The sequence below is a fragment of the Apostichopus japonicus genome, chromosome 13, assembly GCF_037975245.1.
Source record: "Apostichopus japonicus isolate 1M-3 chromosome 13, ASM3797524v1, whole genome shotgun sequence".
NCBI lineage: Eukaryota > Metazoa > Echinodermata > Holothuroidea > Aspidochirotida > Stichopodidae > Apostichopus > Apostichopus japonicus.
In genome coordinates this window covers 3,595,001-3,616,779 of record NC_092573.1, presented here as the reverse complement: position 1 = coordinate 3,616,779, position 21,779 = coordinate 3,595,001, and the positions used below count along the sequence as shown (strand labels likewise).

General features: G+C 35.2%; 1 protein-coding gene across 2 annotated transcripts in view; it reads left to right on the top strand.

Annotated features, from left to right (window-relative positions):
* LOC139978599 (small conductance calcium-activated potassium channel protein 3-like) overlaps nt 1-21,779 on the top strand; it is a 129,283-nt gene that overhangs the window by 20,123 nt on the left and 87,381 nt on the right. For both annotated transcript variants that reach the window (XM_071988937.1, XM_071988938.1), the window contains exon 2: nt 17,530-19,030. In XM_071988937.1, coding sequence (XP_071845038.1) covers nt 17,642-19,030 — 1,389 coding nt within the window. In that variant the 5' untranslated portion in view covers nt 17,530-17,641. The remainder of the gene's footprint in view (nt 1-17,529; nt 19,031-21,779) is intronic.

Here is a 21,779-nt window from a genome sequence, read left to right as displayed (position 1 = left end):
AATACAACGAGCAAAAATAGTACAAGACGATAGTCTAAACTACACATTAATCGATGATGTATCTTTTTGGACATTTCGCTTTGTTGGTAATTTTGAACAAAGAGGCCAAAAGGGAAATCAAGGTACCTTTTTGGTAACCAATCAAAACTTTATTTAACCTTAACTGCTCAAGGCAAAGAGAGTTTTCGATTCATAGTTACTTGAAAACCATGGTAGCAAAAATTTACGTCATCTTGTTTCGCCGCTAGAGTTGGAAGAAAACCAAAATGAAATAAAAATCTTGCTGCTCTTTGAATTGTACCCCCTGCCTCCAGCAGCAATTTCTTACCTGCCGAAGAAAAATATTCAGAAATCTAAGTCATGAGTGAAAACAACAGGTGATTTCAACGGCTGATACTCATTACTTTATTTCATTTATGAGCAATGATTGAGAAAATTTTTTTATCTCGTAACATCATGCTATAGTTCACCTATAAGGCTCTGACCTACATCATTATATTTTGGGTTTAAGTTTTAACAATAATCTACCCGAAAGGAAGACATCGAGTATTGGGCTGAGGACAATTTGGCTTTCAAGGGCAAACATTGTGATAAAGATGGTAATGAAAATGATCAAAATTATGTGGTTGAAAATTGTCATTGTCAGAATAATTCTTTGTTGCGATTGTGAAGAGAAAACTCTACCAGTTATTTACTACAGAACGATGCGATTTCATGCGCAAAATGATTACATTTTGTTTTGTGAATACTTCAACCATATTATTAACTACAGAAGCCAAAGAAAAAGGTTTTTTTCTACTGTAGAACTGCTTGTATAACATGTATATATACATGTGTGTGTATGTATATATATATATATATATATATATATATATATATAAATATAACTATATATAGCCAAAGAAAAAGGTTTTTTCTACTGTAGAACTGCTTGTATAACATGTATATATACATGTGTGTGTATGTATATATAACTATATATATATATATATATATATGTATGTATTGTCTGTGTATTAGTTGAAGCTATTAACCTGCTCGCACATTCAAAATCTATAATTTTTTAATGTTCATTCTTTTAGTTTATCACTATATGTTTACTGGAAGTGTCATATATAAAGTATCATTTTATTGAAATATCACCCATATTTCATTTGTATTAAAACAAACGTTGTCATATTGTACAACAATCAAGGTTTATATGTAAATAAACTGTCACGTCGTTGGCACACCTGCATATCAAAATCATTAATGCTGCAGACCATCGTAATACATAAATGCATATGCGGTATCGGTATGCATATCGTGTGTTGATAGTGCTGACAGTATATATGTTTGTTGGAAACTATAATGTTCAAGGGAAAGGAAAGTCACGGATGCAGACAAATTTTCATGAAAGGTATCGTTGAAATGGTCCTTATTAAATATTACTGCAAATGTATTAACAGTAAATATTGCTCATCATCAGTTTTTTCATCGAATATATAATGTAACGGAATCTCTCACGCTACATGTTCCTGGACTATATGTGTGCTGACTTAGACAGACTGTTAGATATGCTAAATTAGTCACAAAGCATAAAAAACCTTACTAAATACATTTCAACGTTTTCTTAGGCAATTAATTGTACTTTGGTATTCGTAAGTTGGTCTCAATATTTGTGTTAGCAAGTTTCCATGGTAACAAGAAACCGAACAAGGCAGTCTGTACAAACTATATGCTATTGCCTGCTACATTTTATTGTCCTATTTAAAGGCGAACTGATATATCTCTGATATATCCCCTACATTCATTTGCATAATCACAATCAATTGCGTATATAATAACATCGTCGTGTTTGTTATGCATTTTCATTATTTTAATCGTCTTTTTCTGTCAAACCTATTTGCACTTGTATTTAGACTGTGTCTTAATTTTTTCAATTATTTTTTTTCCTATCAATTAACGTGCTTGTAGCTTTCAGCAATACGAGTTGGTCACGTGTAACCTGCAGTTCAAGGCGAAAGATGACTAGCTGTTGACTTCTTAAATGCACAAAAATAATTAGTGTTATAATTCCCTTACAGGTTCACGTCGTTATGGCAACTGGTTGTTGTCATAACACATTAGACCTCCCACCAATTTCACTCTGAGCTAGTATACTGCGTATTTCTTCAGGAGGATGCGATTTGCTGATATTTATAGCCTCGATAGTTCATGAGACCATGGAGCTATAAACAGACTGTTTATAACTCCATGATGAGACAAGAACATCAGCCCAGATTAGCATAAGCAAAAGAAGCTATATGTGCTAGAATAGCCAGGTCATAGTTCATAGCGACAATCCTCTCTCTAAGTTTCTCCACGTTACGCTTCAAATCACTGTTAGTGATATTTTGAGCAATGTTTCTATCAGACAAAGGTTAGGAACTGTTCAATCTGTCAGTACGCGTGCTTTTGAAGCATGGTATGAGAGGACAGTATAGAGTGCTATTAGCATTAGAATCAGACAAAGGTTAAAAACTGCTCATACTGTACAGTACGAGTGCTTTGAAGCATGATATGACGACACAGTATACAGTGGTATTAGCATTGGAAATTTGTCACAACTGGCTGACTAGCAACTCATTTGCTAGAAACATGAAAACATATGAAAGGTAATTTGTAATAATCTGTGGTGACATAACCTCACAATATTTTAGTGTTTGTTCGAAGATGTTGCGGACAGCGAGATAACTTTGCGATTGAAGCGCAACCAGCTGTATGAAAAACATTTTATTGACGTCAACCATTCTCTGACAACAAGGCTCTCTATTTTATTGATTGCAACTCTTGAAACTTCGCTTGATTTAATTGGTTGTTAAAAAGCTATCCTATAGAACTATACATGTCAATATGTTCCAAGAATGTTGATCTTACTTGGTAAAGGGAAATGTCAATGACAAAATACTAGTGTGTGGGAAACACAAATCTAACTAAAATCTCACGTGTTTCTTTCAAATTTGGATAATTACTTTAATAAATGAAAGAAATCAAATTAGTTGTCGGTAATAATACATCCGAGATTTCAATAGCCAAGGACGTAACCTGAGCTCATGTTTGTTCGGACAAACAAAATAGGTTGTGCTTTGAAATCCACCAGCCGTATTTTGTATGCTGTTTACAACGTTTATAGCTAGAGAGATGTCTAGAGCCAACAATTGGCCAGTCGCTAGTTAGTTTGATTGGATCCAATAAAGCTATTATTTAGTTACAGAAAATCGTATAGTTGGAGGACAGGACAATGAAATTGTGAGTTTAATAATGCCATTGACATTTGCGTAATTGTTACAGGAATAAAAAAAAACCCATATCGTATCGATGCAAAGTAATGTGGAATATATCCCGTACGTATGACGTTTTGTGACGTCACATATAATGAGAACGTTCTAAAGTGTGACGTGGTATGATGCAAGCTTCTTATGAAACGTTGTTTGCTATTTGTCCTTCGTCTCAATTAGAGTAGTCTTTTTAATTTCCACAATATATTACTACGTAACTAGCTCCTGTCGACTGGTCAGTCAGAAATATAAAGTTATGTTTGTCTGAAGCATTCAAACCATAGAAGATGTTCAATTTTTCTCGTGTCCACAAACATTGCAAAACAGTTTTCAATCTTTATTGATCCAGTTTTGGGTAACTTAGTAAACACAAATATTGTCACAAACATATGAAAATCAAGTTAAACATATATTCCAAAACTGTCAATATCTGGCAAAAGTGCCAATGATTTACAATATCGACATGTCAACTATGTATGGTCGGTCGTAAATTACTGATGGACGTCAGTATTATTTCCAAACAAATATTACAGAATTTAACATATGTTCATTCATTTAGGTCTACAGCAGGGTTTCCCTAACTTTACCCCCCCCCCCCCCCACGAACCTCCTGTGGATGTCAGAGTTGTCCACGAACCCCCAACTTTTCGAGACACGATCTGAGTCATTATTATACTATAATACTCAAAACAGTGCTTCGTAATAGATCAAGTTCATAGTGTAATATTATAGTTTTTCGATAGGTACGACTTTTGTACATTACTAAATTATATGATATATCAGATTTTAGTTCAACAAAAGTACTCTAGTTTTGACTTTCAGAAACGTCTCACGAATCCCCTGGGATGAACTCACGCACCTCTGGGGGTTCATGCACCCCAGTTAGGGAACCCCTGGTCTACAGTATTGTAACGGTTAAATGATAAATTTCGCAATAATTTGTCAAATTTCGCAAAGTACTGTAGGTTACAAAAGAAAGAAAGAAGGAAAAGAGAGATTTATCGCCTTTGTCCCTTGTATTTCAACAAATTAAAATTCATACCGTATCTAATTACATCATGCTTACGTCACTGTCCTGGCTATATACGTCATTTCTAGGCCTATATGTCTTCTGGATGGAGCTCCTTTGAATAAATTGTTTCTATGAACAGCAAAAACTTTTCAAGTAATAATAATAATTTCAAGCAATAGTCAAATCGGTAAGGTTTCTGTGTTGCCTTGTTTTCCTTGAAAGGAAACGAATCAAAGGAGTGCTTTGTAGTTCACACTAACGTCGAGCACCTTCGATGGTGATTTTACGCATGGTATAAAATTATTGAGCGATAAGAGAATACTTACAATAATGACGTGTGCTTAATATTATTCGGTAACTAAGTTACATTGTAACTTAACTGTTTCCGTTGGTGATAATAACGTTTCTTTGATAATATATGCAGTGTGCGCCATCAGGAAGAAGTTCTCTGATGTAAATTTAAAACAAATTCTTTGTCCTAATACATACACGAAGATTGTTGAACTCAAAGTAGTTAGTTGGGATTTGTTTTCTTAAGAAAGCTTGGTGGGGCATCGTTTAATTTTTCCAAAATTTCACTCACCAGCCTGAAGCAGGACCTCTTAAACGTAGAGTAATATAGTACTGCTTATTTAAATAATAAGTAAATGTCTAGTCAAGATTGTGATTATGCTATTACTTTACGATAATAATTAGTCCCAAACAGAGGTGTTATTCCCAAAATGTATTTCCATATTGACATAATAGTTTTGCTACATTTTAATAGCAATGTTTTATGATACAAATAAAGCCAAAGCAATTATAACAATTATTGTGTGTTTTTTTTAAACCTGTCAAAAATACAACCGATTCTCATATTTGGAATGTACAAATGCAATCATAACGGGTTTATTTGTGTGCATAATTTCCGTTCAGCCCAACAAACACTTTCTTAAATTTTATGGTCAAACCTATCACCATAGTAACAAAACAGAGAAACATTGACAAATGAGATTTATATAAAAAACTCAATGAAGCAACCAATAACACGGCATTATCTCCTGACTCGATATTATTGTGAAGGTAAGCGTTAAAATAATTGTTTTCTCTTGCTTAATGCAACCTATTGGGATTGAACCGTATTTTGAAAATATTTGCAATAATCATTGAGTAAACTTAGACAACCTCTGGATTATTTTCCAGAAGAGGCAGTAAGAACGTTCACTAATGCCATGTGTAGGAGAAAAACAACAACAATGAATTCATTCGATATTTAATTGTCAATAAGCGGGAGAGGAGAAATAATATAACCGAAAAAAAAAAACCGAAACAAAAAAGAGAAAAATAATAATACTAAAAGTCTGTAGCTGAACTACTAAGCCTATCAAGTAGATTCTACCAGAACCCTCAGGTGAGCGAAAACCTTTACGAAGGACATTTTACAAGAAACACCTGATTCTCTTGGCTTTATCAATTAAAAATGTTAAAGGTGAGTACCCGTTCATCAATTAAAACTGATATGAGTTAAACTGGCGAACAGTTCCTATATACTGAGAAGGAATTACAAACATGCAGAATATAGTCAGCGACACAAACATTTGCGTAAATATTGACTCACCAGACTACTCTACAGGTTCCGAAAAATATTTTCGCGCGCATTCTAAAAGAATGTGGATCACGCTTTACAGCAAAACGCTTAAAGTCTGCCAATTTCAACGACTCACCAGTCAACCAGCAATACATGTGTAACTTTTAATGTTTTTAACGTATGTTATCGTGATACATATATAGAGGTCGGTTGCAACTAATTAAAGGTTCGTCACCCTTTAACAGTTTTAACCGAAAAAGGCATGAGAATCCGGGTGCCAAAAACCATTAATGACAGTTTGAAAGTTAAAAGGCCTGACGTCTTTTCCACTTGTTCCATTCACTTGTACGTCCCATTTATCTATTTAACCTGTTTCCCTTTCGACTTCGTTTTAGGATTGAAAATGTCAGACCCTGTTTCTTGTTTTTCATTTACATACATAGTCTTTGTGCGGGAGATAAGCAATTTGTTAACAGTTTTTTGCTCTCTTCGAACGATACACCTTGTGAGTTGACCTATTAGTCATTTGGACAATTTACTGACTGACAGCTGATTTATTTCGGTCGGGATTTTTAATCAATTTAATCGTATTTAAAGAAAAGACAAACCCGAAAGGTTGCACCATCGAGATGAAATGCACCTAGATAGAATAGATTTACGCCGATTGTATACCTACATTTCAAACCCTGCTACTCTTTCGGATGAACAGAGATCTGGTCTACTACCACCACCTCCTCCTCCTCACCATCTTTTCTTCCTCTATGAATAGAGTCATTACCATTGTCTCTATTCCAATGTCAATTTTTAGTCATTTCTATTAATGCCTACATATAAGTATTACCAACATATTGAACCAATAATCCCAGTGGTTTCAGTCAATATATCATCAAATATCTAAATTGTATCTGTCCTTTATATAGTACGGTAGATTTCTAAAATATTTGATTCCATGAGACAGCTATCGATTTTTTTGGCTTTGATGATGACAGTCGCCCAATTTGATTTGTTTTTTCCGCCTTTGCCTACGTCTATTAGTGCCAATCTTAGATATGATAGATTGGACAAGCCGTGAAATGAAATTGGCCAATAAACATAGAAGAAGATCATTTACCTCGATCTGCGTACAAAGATGACTTATTTCTGAGTATCTGGGCATAGCCATAAGTTTTTACGAAAGCCCTTTGAAAAGCTTTGAAAATCAATATATTCGATTTCCTTTGCTATTGTCTCTCAACAAAAAGAGAGGAAGAGCCCAGTGATATAGAGTTTTACGGATAAGTATTCATAAGAAAACCCCATTCAGTATTCATTCTTAAAATAAAGATAAAATGCAGATTGATAAGTGTATGGAGTTGTATTAGTTTCTACTGGTAAACGAGGGATAGGTATACGTGATTGTTTCATATATTTTAGTATTTTGCTAGTGGTGATTTCGTAAAAGAAAGTAATTATTTAAAAAAAAAGACATTGAACTCCCTTCAAAGTTTCTTGATCACTATGAACTAATAATATGGTTCATTATAGTACAGTGATGTGGCTTGTTTAGGGTCAGGGAAGGTGGGGATGGGGGGGGGGCGGGTTGGCGTCGTGAGACAAATTTCTTATAGTATCATTTTGAATAAAGCAAATATTTTGGGTGATGTTGCATTTCTTATCGTAAATAGGGATGGCGAAGGAATATAATTTAATATTAAAATTAATTCTTTCCTCGGTTGACAAAATAAATAGTGCAAAAGGTGAAAGGAAATTAATCCAAATAAGGAAGGAAGTTACGTGTCAATCCCATCATACAATGAAATCAATTTATAAAATGAAATATGAATATCTCTTAATCATATCACGGAGTCGAATCATCCATTGGAGTTTGCGTGTGTATCCTTCACCACTTACAATTTTAATATTATAATACAGTATATCATTGATGAAGATATGGACATTTTATCTCTCAATTTTTCCATATACTGTTGGAAAGGTTTGTTTATGAGCTTATCCATATCGTTGAATTTTGCAACCACAAATCTCTCCTACAGTTGACTCGATACCGCAGTGCTTGTTTGGATTCTTCTAGTGATTACAAGTTTAAAAATATCATGGTATTGCACATGCAGTAATCATCGCAACAGATGTCTGCGCTGAAACATTCAATCTCCCGCCATCCATATTCATATAATCGGTCATAATGTTGTAATATCATAACAGATGTACAGAACATCCATAAAGTAAGTCCTTAACAACATGTCAACGGGTAATGTATGTCTCTCAAACAATTCCACAGTAAACGTCGACAGACTTAAACTGTATTGTATGTATCAATCAGGTGCACACGTGAAACGTCTTATGTTGATTCTTGTACGGTTTCTGAATAACGACTTAGAGACATGGCAAATTGTCCAGCCTATGACATTGATGTGCCTCATATCCTTTGAAAGTTAAAGTTATCCAGGATTTTATAAAATGACAGGATGGCCGTGTGGTCGTTAAGTCGACTTCTAAGTAGAAGACTGCAGGAAAACTTCGCCAGAAACAAATAAACCAAAATGTGTGACAATGAAAATTCGAAGGCATATTTAGAATATGCATTTGGTCTATAATTAGTTCTAGACGTAAAGTTGTGCTATACCAGCAGCTTTTGCATTTTGTGAGAGGGCAAAAGTATAGGATTGCGGTCGGGTTGGGGAAGGGCAGGGGGGGGGGGATGGGGCTTGTGCACACCTTACACCCCATTGTATGCACACCTAGAAGTAATATTGTAATGCACCTTACATATAACTGGTTTTGTAAACGATTAGAAACGCACGTTTCACCAGCACAATGATTGCATTGAAAAAGATGGTGTTTCAGTTGATTATTGAATAGAAAATCATTACCCTGATATATATATATATATAAAAACAACTACGTAATGGGTTATTTTTAGTGATAACGTCGCCGTGACAGATATCACGTGAATCTTTAATATACTCTGGCATATTCTTCGAGGGAAACAACACGTGTTATTGTTCTCATAAAGTTGTCCCATTCGTTTAAGCAGCCAGTGCTTCATGTGTCTTCAATGATTAAGACTCTGTATATAATCTAAGTAACATGTTGGTATTTGCTTCCTATGCGTGACGAATAGTGCAACATAGTTTGTCGTAAAGAAGCGTACGCAAAACCTATAGACGCTCGATTTTTTTTTTAAATGTAATAGCTCATTAAATTAGTACACCGTAGACCGGTAGAGAATGAGGTGAAGTATCGTTAACATAATTAGATATACTGTAGTCAGTACGTATAATTCATTCATTGTATTGGTTTTAGCACTCTTTGTACACGTTAATACACATATGAACTATGTAATAGAATCATGGGAGATGAGCGATTAACCCTCGAAAATTTGATTCATACATCTGTGTAAATTTCAAGACTTCGATCGAACTGGCACCTCTGTACTTTATAGCCAACAATTAATCAAATATGCAGGCATTTACATTCATCTACCTTAAATTTTTGCACGTCTCCATCTTGAATGAAGATGACGTCACAAACTGCTAGGAAATTAGCAGTCTGAAATGGCCAGGCAGTTGTAATGTTGTCAGATGGGGCCATCCACCCCAGACACATTCTATTATCTCTGCAGGGGTCCAATCATTAACTGATTGAAATATGGGTAGGCATCCACCGCCAATGTAGAGTATTTTAAAGTGACGTTTAAACTTACTTTAACAGCAATATATTAGAGGGCTATAGAGGTTACGGAATTCCTGGTAAAAAAAACAACAACATTGTGAGAATTAAGTGTTTCGCACAGGTAAATACCCATGTTAGTGGTATAGGTGACATATTTAATTGCACCTGTGATAGGTTACAGTCTTTCGTGATTGTGGAGTTGGAAACATATTTTGATAAAGTGAACATACCAGTATGTGTGGTATATAGGTGACGTATAGTTAATTGCATCGGTAATAGGTTACACTCTCCCGTGTATATATACGAGTTGCAAAACATTAGTGTGTTGAAGTGAATATCGATGTAACAGAAACAGTTCTACATGTAATTTCTTTTTTACTAATTATAATTCTAAATTATTTCTATTCAAGGTCGATTCCCTTTCTGTAAAAGAATCTAGGCAGAGTTAAAGTTGTAAATAGAAATCTTTTTTTTCCTGAAGTGAAGTTTTATGTATCAGATGAAGACTGCAATAAATGTATGATTTTAACGGTTCGGGTTTTTTTTATACTTTAAACTTCAGAGACAAAGTGATATTGAAACGAACGGCTCTTTGTTTGTAGCTATACAATATTTATAATGTTAAGCTGCTATAATAAGTTTAATAAGTGTAACACACACATGAATAAAACGATAAGAACATTAAATGAACAACCTATACAATCATGTGTGTCTGAGGGCACTCAAATGTGATTCTGTATTCATTTATAAAGAGTTAAATTCTCGCTGTTGCTGTCTACAGCTGTTTATAATGTAATAATAACTCAACAGCTTTGTCCTGTATTGACAATCATGTCATTGTTATGTTATATATGACTGCAAGATAATGTTGCCTCACCAAGTAAACGCCTGCAACAGTCTGTGCATGACATCCAATGAAAACGATATAGTGTGCTTGTGGCTTTACCATCGAGGGCAATTTTGAAGAAGAAGAAGAAGAAATGTTCTTTTTTAATATATGTAACGTTTCGCTATTCAAATACTCTATTCAAATGCAGGCTTGCCAAACAATTTTGCGCAGTAAATAATTATTCAAGAATTAAAAACAATGTCTATTAGAAAGTGAAAAATACCGGTAGTTTATAGAGATATTAGAGAAATGCTCTGATTTGTGTACTTGTAATACATTTTATGACACGTATACTTCCAACTATATTTCCTGGCTATAGACGTTTTGAGTAATTTATAATCAAGATGTGCAAATTTAGCACGCATGGATCAGCTTTTTTCTTGCATTTATTACGTCACATTACCTATTACATATAACTTAGGGACCAAGTTAAGGTTAGGAATATTGAAACTAATCGATCAATTTATTTAGTAATGTTAACAAACTCGGAGATTTTCTGCTGACCAACTTTTGGTTGATCTATATGAGTTCAAATAATGGACACCATCTACAACCATTTGGAGAGAACCGGTTGTGCGGACTTTCGATTAGAACTTCCATTTTCTGGTAAATCATGATTATTATCATCTATTGTTTAATCGATATCCAAGAGAAGGCAACATAGGCTATTTTATTTCTGTTAATTGTTCTTAATAATATGATATAACAAATTTTAATATTTGTAGATATTTTAAATTCCTGGTTAAACTGTTATACTAGTGATGTTTGTAACCATGGTCTTTATGGCTTAATGTCATAAAAAGTTAGCTTATCAAGGTCCTCGTCTTGAAGTACTCGAACTAACTGATGAGTATGCTATGTGTCGATGATATTTCAAATCTTGTCACAGCAGACGATATCCACCTGTCTGACATTCAAATTCCTGTTAAAGTTTCCACATGTGAGTTCCAAAAATTCCTTTGCACGAGATACCTTGAAACTGTAATTAAAAGTACATTAAGAACAGCCAATTTTTTTTTATCGCTCTCATAGAAGTTTGTAATCACTTGAATTTAAAAAAAAAACCAAAGCTACATTAGTCCTCACGGCGAATTTTTCACCGGTCAATGTTGCGCATCTAGGATATATGGAACAACTTTACAGACGCCAGGAAATGAACCTTCGTTCAATTCAATGCCAAAGATCAATATTATTTTTTAGTGCTAGCAGTTCGGATTTTTTGTCGAATGACTGGATTCGAATGAAGACATTAATGTCGCACGGCTGATTATTTGTTTTTCCTCGTACATCATCACATGATCAGCATCATTACTTACCCATGTAGCTCATATCATGATGTATTCGGTTCTTGCCTGGTAATACTTTACATAGCATGTAGTTCAAGTATACAGTCACATATATGTCCCCGTACGTGTTCATCTAGTCGAACACTTCAACGGCAAAGATAACACTTGAGTTAATATCGTCGCGAGAAGGTTGAGATAACTTTAACGGTGCCCCATTTGTGACTGAACCAAGAACGAGGGCGCACTTTTGATATTAACAATGGCTTCAGATTGCTAGAGTTATCTCCAATCACATGTGTGTAAGAAGGACTCAGCTCTATGTAATATATGCCCTGCAAGAACGCACGATATCATATGTGTAGAACCCGCGTAGTGATCAGAGACATTGTTGTGCAATGGTTTGCTACAAGAAAAGAAAAAAACAGTACTAACAAATACTTTTATGCTTGCGATTCATTTTGTCAAGAAACTGTCATATTGGAGCCAAATTGTGCCTATTAGGGAAGACATCAAGGCTTGAACTAAATCTTTAGATAAGCCATGCCACTTTTACTCTTTTTGGAGTAACAACGCTAACCATGAACGGTGAGCACCACTCTACTACCGTTCTGCGTCTTGCATATATACTTGGTTGTCTTTTCATATTTACAGACACAACCTCTCAACATCATCAGATTATGAATGATTGTATATGTCCTTTTGGTGTAATCCAGATGAAGAAACAATGTTATTAAAGTTGTCAATGATGGACGGGCCTTACATCTGTGATGACAGTAACAATCGAAAAAGTAATGTGGTCACAATATCTATAGAAAACAAAAAGGCCATCTCCGTGAATCTTATTTTATAATTCCTGCAGCCGTCATGTATGCCTTCATTGCTTAGTTTTTGATGAATACTTTCTCAGAGAAGGATTCTATATATATTTTTTTTGTCGGGAAAAACGAACTGGTTTGTGGCCCTCTCAGTGGTAGAGGTTTAATCTGAAGTTGATTCGTTGGGGCACTATGGATGCGGGTTAAAGGTTTAAAAGTCATTTCAATGCATTATTTGAAAATAAAAAATGACATATTAAAATGAAAAAAATTGACTTCTTTTGTTTACGTTAAATGAACTACGATAATATGATCACTGCTATAAATAATTGACATTCTTTCGCAAAACCAAGCGATGGGCATTGAATGTAGGGCCTACACCATCAAATATTCTTCCTGATTCGGCCTACAGACATAGTTTTAGGATTTTATAACAGATTTACTAAATTTAATTTGTGTTTATGATGTTGCGTAACTTGCGTACTTTATCATTTCTGATAGCGGATTCAGCCGTTCCTATGCATTTTGCAATTACCCTGGCAAGTTTGGTAAGAGGGCGATGTTTAACTTTTATACGAAATATTTTCTTTCTCCATGCATCACACTACGGACTACGGACAAACACAGTTCGAGTGCAATATAAATGTAAATTTCATGTATTTGCCTCAAAAATCTATTTGTTTTTTTTTTGCTAGTGTTTGCACTCATCCAATTTAATTGTGACACAAATTCTAGGGATACTCAAAATGAAGGCGACTTATTGGAACACGTTGTTGTCAGATTATGTAAGAAACGTGATAGAAAAAAAAACTTTATAAAGAAAAATTGATGCTACATTGTGAAGTTGTTTATAGCATAATTTCTCCTTTTGCATAATATTGTACAGCGTCTGCTTGAGACGATTGACAAGAGGAGTTCTGTTCATTTAGCGACTATTCTTCGTTAATTGGGCTGACGAAAACTTTCTATTTATTTAAAGTTTTTCATATTCGTAGGACTGAACCTGTCAAGATCTACAATCGGCAAATGACTGATATATAGTTATTAAACGATGGGAGGAAACTTACGCTAACAAAGGAGAAACCGGTTTCTTGTTCGACAGAAATATTAAAACACTTTTCTAATTAGCGAGAAAGTGGTCTACAATCACATGATACGCAGAATACCATTCATGTTCGACTGGGACAGCAATTATCAATAAATGTAAATGCGTACATTATGAATCTAAGTTTATAAATGGATATTCGTGGTTACCGCTATATTGAATTACTCCCAAGGGTAAAGAGGTACAGTGATCATTCAATTGTAATTCAACATTTGTTATTTTCTTCAATATATATGTAATAGAATTTGTTTCCTTCCCAGCCGTTTAAATTCATGCTTAATGATATTGTTCTTGGTAAGAGGACGGTGGTAAAAAAAAGTACCATAGCCTATGACGATATACCACACACGCAAACAGTACAATTGGATTTTCTGACGTCACCATTACACAATGCAAATCAATAACCAAATTTTGATGCACTGCAGATAGTTTATATATATATATATATATCTTTTATAGTTCAGCAGTCTGTAATGTTATTCCTTTAATATTAGTTTTTCTCCTGTCTTTTCATGCATTTAAAAGTTTATGGGTGAAAATAAAGTTTAGGCAGTTTATAAAATACCTTTTTAAAAAACAAAATACACTTTTCGGTTATCATTTCAATATCCCTGATCCCCGATTAACTGTTCAGTGTGTTTTATATTATCGATTCTTGATAAGCAACATTTAGTATTGATACATTTATGTTAATTACATTAGCTGTCATCCTTTCATAAGTCACGAACACATTTCAATGTAAATATTCAATATAACCCATGGGTACAGGTGGTTCGTTAAACTTTTCCAATACCTGAAATGTTGTCTAGCGCCGCCATTTAGGATATTATTAGAGGTATGTATTAGGCACACAAACAACGTTATATATATATATATATATATATATATATATACATATACATATACATATATATATATATATATATATATATATATATATATATATATATATATATATATATATATATATATATATATATATATACAATACACTTTATAAGCACAAAGCGCACAGGTTATTTTCTGCCCAAATTTTGACCTTTTCGACCCTTCGATGAACATGAGAAAGGCTTAATGCATGGAATTGCAATTTTCCTGAATCATTCCGCGTGAAATTACAAAAATTTGAGATTAAAAAAGTGGGAACTTTTGTGGCCTTGCTTGTCTTTATAGCGTTTCGTCTTTGATATTTCATGTCCGATATATAGCAGATGGATTTTGTATCAATGTGTCTCTTGCTAGGTGATGAAAGGTCTTGAGAAAATTTTCGTTCCTGAGTGGGAAATATATTAAAGTGTCAAGAAATTGAAAATAAATAAGTTGGAAGTACTTCAATATAGAAGCTATCCTATCGTGATATATCATGATTTAAATATAGACGGTATCAATTTCTTCTCTTTATGGTATAATGATGACAAGAGTATCACATATAACCATATTCGAATCTACTATTAATATCTTTTAATAATGTTGCTTTCACACGCGTGCATATAAAGATAGGATTGGTTAATTCAGGAATGTAAGTTTCTACCTATACATACAATATGCACAGTATCTTAAAGGTATACAATTGAATTCGTTACGCTATGGTTGGAAAATCTACTTTGCGATACTTGTTTATATCATCAACGTGATATCACAGTTGAAATAAACAACGGTGTATTCTTCCAATAATATAGCAACGCTTCTGTGTTATGTTTATGATGATATTACAATTGTTGTAATAACCATTGTTTCAGTTCAATTCAAATGATATTAACAATCTGCCAGGGAGAAAATATCTATATTAAGATGAGAGAGAGAGAGACATCGTGGAGACAGTATTCGGCATGACCTGTTATCAAACTGGAAATTAATTTATATAACAGCGAAGACAATTTGTACAAGCAGGAGATAATAATGACGGTGATCTGGGCCCCGCGGCATAACACGTCATCGCGCCCCACCCCACCAACAACATAGCCAGCCGATAGGAAAGTGAGGGGAGGGGGTACTCGAGTAATTTCCTAAGGTAAAGTGTCGAGATTTCGGCCCATTTTTTAATTCAACTTCGTTAACATTAAATAAAATGTACAAAATTGGAACAACACTTGTACACATATATAGCGTACAATATATCGGTTTTAATTAGCAGGCGATGGATAACAGTGTCCTCCCCCCTCCCATCCACCCCCCCCAATTACACCGGGCTTTGGGCACTGCCAGATTGTCCGACCGATCTGCCCACTCCTGTGGACCTCCTAAACCCAGTGTGGGGAGAAACGATAAACATGAACGGATATTCATATTCAGTCATGTTGAAGACAAAACATCATTTAACTGTTCAAATAATATATCAATACTTCTTTGTTTATGTCTGGTATTTATTGTTATATCTCTGTAAAATCACCGTGCTTGAAAATATCTTTTGTTTTGGTTGTTAAAACTCACTAAATCTTCCCAAGCATGTCATATATTCTGAGTCTTGCAAGCCATAATTTTTCCTATCAGATAAGTTTGTTATGGTAATTATTGTCTTCATAAAGTGTCTATATGTTTATGTTAAGCACTGTTAAGTTAATGAGGAGGATAAATAGAAACGTTTCCATACATTCATCCTTATCGGCAAGTGAAAAAAAAAACCCACTCATAGGTAAATTTTGTAACCAGCATTACTGCGTTAATCAACATGTCGAATACCGATAAATTATGTCAACGTCTTACAAAACTTGCAAACGTTGATCGCGGTAAAACATAGATGTAATTTAATCAAAATTGATTCATTACGCCTGAAAACAAATGAAATGTGACTAAACAGACTATGGAACAGTGATACGATTTTCGAGTAAAGACGAACAGACGAAGATATTAATATCTGGGATAATTGGTTAATCGTTAGCATGAAGAATTTGTCAACGACATAATATAGACAAAAAGGAATCGTTCCGCATTTTATTGCTTTAATGTCAGATTGAAATATAACAAAGTTACATGGCCTAGCTTTACGATATTTAATATTTCAGCTTCAGTGTTTTATTAAAATTATGACGATATGTTTTTGTTTTCTAAAGACGAATGGATTCCCAGGGACAAACCCAAGGTTATATTTTTTATTTCTTTCTATTATTTTTGCCTCATTCTTCCATTTCGTTAACCTTAGCTTCATCTTTCTCAATGACTATTGTCCTCCTGAAATCTATAATACAAAGATGACACAAAAGGAGAAAGAAATCCCTCGAAGTATTCCAAGGAAACACATTTGTAAAGAACTCAGCCAGCTACAGTCGATATTGTAACCTTTGATTTATAGTTTGTGTTACGTTATACTGGCGATAAATCATTCTATTTTATAAGAATTAAGGCAAAGGTTATCAATGAAAGAAATCGAGCAAAGCTTTACTAATCGCAGGCAAACCTCTCATAATCGGTGAGAATACTGGGCTGAGTATACTACTACTACTACTACACACGTTGATTAACCCAAAAAAGAAAAGAGAAAAGAAAAAAAAACACATATATAGTCCAACAACCTGATCAATCTTTAACAGATAAGACAGCAAAAAACGAGACTCAATGTAAATTGTACGCTTTTATCCTTTTTTTTCAAGTCAAGCCATCGCTATCATGCCGCCAATTATTAAAGATTAACAGACTAACAAATTGTATGGGCTTTATCTCTCCTTTCATAAAATCAGTCAGGAATTGTATTGACTGTTTTGAAAGCAAATGCGTGCATGTAGAATATCTGATAAATCCAGAAAGTGTTCATTATTATTACAGGGACCTGTGGCATCTTCCACCTGTTGTTCCCTCCTCCTTCTCCGCCTTCCCAGTAATTTATGCTTTATAATACTAAACCCCAAACGAATTGAGATTTCAAACCATCCATTGTTCTTTTCATTCAACAGGTTAACAAATTTACTCTACACTGAGATACGAGAGGGTCAACGTCGCATACCCGTATAGGGGGAAAAATTCCGACATGAAAGAGGCGATTCACTGGCCACTTGACGTACAATTATGACCTCTTTCGTAATGGTCTCAACCGCGCAGGATAGCGCTAGCATTGACGTAGTCAATAATGTATGTTGTACGCGAGAACAGCAGCCTAAGACGATCATTAGTGAAAATGAATTGTCTGAGGATAAGCAATCGACCGGTCCTCCTCTATCATCAGATGCGTGCAACGCGGATCTAGACACTGCTGATACGGAATCTCTGGATTATTTCGACGACAATGATTACACTTGTGCATTGAATTTGAGCGTTTTCAACGGTGAAAAGAATACAAATTTGGGATGCGTCAATTCATGGCTTGACGAGGAGGACGGAGTCGACATATGGGAGGACGTTCTTGAACATCGAAAAACCGCAGCAGTTACAACAGCTGTGGACACCTTGCAAGCTAATGAAGAAAACACAGATAATGAGCTGTACGAACTGAGCGCAGCGCCCTCTGCTGGCGATAAAATTCACAACTATGGAAGAATTACGAACCGTGGCAGGCCTAATGACCAGATAATGGAAACCCACGGTGTTCGTGGAAGTTGGACTCGGTTTGGTGGGAACAATAGCCGAGAACAGTACGAATTGTTACCGTGCAGTGAACCTTCCATAGTAGACACAGGTACGCAGACAATACCATGCAACCCAACAACACAAGACAACAGCAGGGTTGTTGTTACGACCAGTGAGAAAGAGCGCCGTATACTACCAGAGAGCGGTAATCCAATTGATTTTACGCGTCCAGTGAAGCAAGGTGTTAGTATCTCAGTACCGGGGGATTCCGATCATACGGCCGTACAACAGCGGGATTCAACTCCGACTTGTTTGGAATGTAAGCATGGGGATTTAGCGAAGATCCACACGGGCAGCTTGACGACGAACGAGCAGCTAAACTCGAGAGGCACTGCCACAACTACGAAAAAACCAAGCGGAGCTACAACATCCTCTGGCAGGTTTTTGACATACACGACAGGACGAGGTGGAAATGCGGGGCGTTGTACCAATGAATTTGTAAACATAGCTCACAGATCAGCACTGGTGAACGGAGTTATACCTAGATTTACACCGTTGTCGTTAAAGAGCGAAGGGGGACGGATACGGGACAGGCGGAAAGGAGATCCGAGTGAAATCAATAGTGTCATGAGAGGAAATGGAACCAACGATCACATCCCTCTCAAGTCCACCCCGAACAGTTCCTCCACTTTTGTGGCAGATCCGACCGGAAAGTCGGGTCGTAAGAACAAGTTTAATCATGCCTCGAACAGCACAAGTTACAGACTCGGCTTACGTAAAACATTATTCGAAAAGAGAAAAAGGTTGAGCGATTACGCGTTAGTCGTGGCCATGTTTGGAATAGTTGTAATGGTTATCGAAACGGAGTTATCGTGGGTGGTATACGCGAAGGTAAGTCACAACCTGTTTATCGTTTTCCTTATATATATTATCATATATATATTATCCAAGTCAAACGAACCAACATAGACTATATACTGACTATACATCACCCCCTTGTTTGATGTTAGTCATTGCTGCATGTTAGTCCTAGCTGTCACTTTTCACAAGAAACGATAGAGAGACATGAATTCCTTACATTAAATATCCCAACCACTTAATAATACATATAGCATCCCTTTGAACGAAGAGCGAGGCTGAGAAGAGGCCATATTACACCCCCAAGTTACATCAACTGCCTGGATAATCTTACGAAAAGCCCAGGGATATCATAGCGAAGGCCTCGGCCTGAATCGAGGTGCCTCGTGTAAAAAAAAATTTTTTTGCCACACTTAAGTCCCTTGTGACCATATATGCCGTATATGCAGCATTATTCGGTATTGCCAAATAAAGGGTGTTGTGTTTAATTTCCTATTAATAGCAGCTGATTGCTTGCATAATTGTCGCATATACTGCACACGAATAACCCGGACTTAGCAGCATAAAGTATATATGCGTGACACGATTTCGTTCTCCGAATAGGTTTAAGAGAATTTATGAACAAAATTAACACTAGGCTACTTTTCAATACTATTTCCACATAATATATGCTCCAATAGGAAACATCGATTCAGTATATCTCTATCATCAACTCATATATATTGACTTGTCATTTTCTTTGATTATGATTAATCGTTTAATATTTTGACTATTCTTCTAATCTTAGGTATAAGGTTACATAATACGTTCACACACTTCTCTTGGTAAGAAATGAATCCGTTTTTTTTCTGTTCAAACAGATATTTTAAGCAAAACACAAACCAAATTTGGTTACTGCTATTCCAACATATTCCTAAAACAGTGGCCTTTACTTTTACCATTGTATTCAATACACTGAATCAATTATAACAGGTCATTATTTACTCTGAACTCATGAAGAATAATCCGTTGTTTCCATGACGTATACAGCATATTCGTTTCTCTGTCTGTGTACCTGTCATACAAAAGGAATTCATATTGTCATCACTGTGAATCGTTCGGAAATATAGTTTTTGTCTTTTGTCCAAATACTGACTCATTGACATAGAAACGACATACCCACATAAATGGAATCTGAATCACACGATTCAAGCATCATCATAATTATACAACTTAATTTATATCAATGGCGCTTTCGTGTGAACGAAAGAACTATATGGTTAATCTGCTGTTATAAGTCTTATACCACTGTGCTGTGAATATAGCCTTGATTTTGACGTGTGTCCAACAGTACCAGCTGAAATTTCAAATTTCCAATTTTATCAAACTCGCGCGGCGTGCCCATATGCCCTAGTACGGAACTAAACAGCTGCATGATACATCAACGTCCCCTTTTTACCCTTTCCTGTTTGGTAAATACAATAAAAAAAAAATGATAAAAGTTCGTTGGTAACTTTTATATTTAATACTGGCAATAACTGTTGCTAGGGATATGGTGTTGGTTTCATCAAGGCATGTAGGCATATACACAGTTCCATGCATGTGATTTACATTGTAACCGTTAGGGTTATCATATACATCTCGGGCTTTATAATGTATTCGGGTCCCCTTAGTTTAAACAGACTTACATTACACTGTGGTGCTTTTATTGACTGCAACCCACGCTTTGAATGGGTACAGTGAATAATGTAACACTTATTCGGTATCGTCATGTTTATTCACTGTATTGTCATTTTCGTGGAAGTTGAAAAGTAGGCGAACAATATATGCACATAATCATGTATTAACCATTGAAAGTCCACATCAGTCAAAGTACAACAACTTGAGGACTTTTCCCAACATATTTCCAATATCTCATGTATAGTAATGTCTACAGTGATGGTTTCAGAACTTAAATTAAAGATTCATGATATAATTCTACAACAATTGTAACTTCTTCGCTGCCAAGTGAACGTTCGTTAACCTCATAGAAAGGTGCTCAATTTCGGTTGATAATCCTCACCTACTCCCCTCACCCCCCCCCCTCCCTCATTCCATCACATTGACCATATAGGCCAATTTGGATCCAGTCAACTATTACACTGTAACCTATGTAGCTTAATAACACCTTCATTTTAGGTCAATTTCTTTAGGTATTTTGAAATATTTCTCCATCGCCAATTTCATTTCCAAATTTCATGGTGTAATATATACCAAAGTGACTCTAGAGAAATCTTCTTTTTTTTTACTGGTCGCTGTACTAATATTCAGTGTTGTTGTTCTGTATTATCACCATATGGCGTTTCCTCTGATTCTTGTTTTCTGTCTCGATTCAGTTAGAGACTCGTATTTTGAAAGGAACTGTAGAATATCAGAAGTCATGCATGGCGTCGCCAATTTTAATGACTGTATTAATATACATTGCCAGTGAACCATATCATCACTATAACTATTTTGCTTTGTATGATGTTTGTATCGCCTTGCTGTCAATTCCATTTGCTATATACATTACATTTTTGTACTTAGTTTCGTTATACACACAGAAGCAACCAACCAGTAAGAAAAAAATATTTTCGAGATTTTTCAAGTCTTTAACGACTAGTCATGTCAGACTCGTCATTAAAGTGTGTCTGCTCTGCTCTGAAATTAGTTTGGGTAGTGTGGTCATGTATCTGCATCGCAAAATATGATATAATATAAATATCCTATATATGGACGGTACGTAAAATCATAAAATATAGCACACTTGTAAATAGTATTAGGA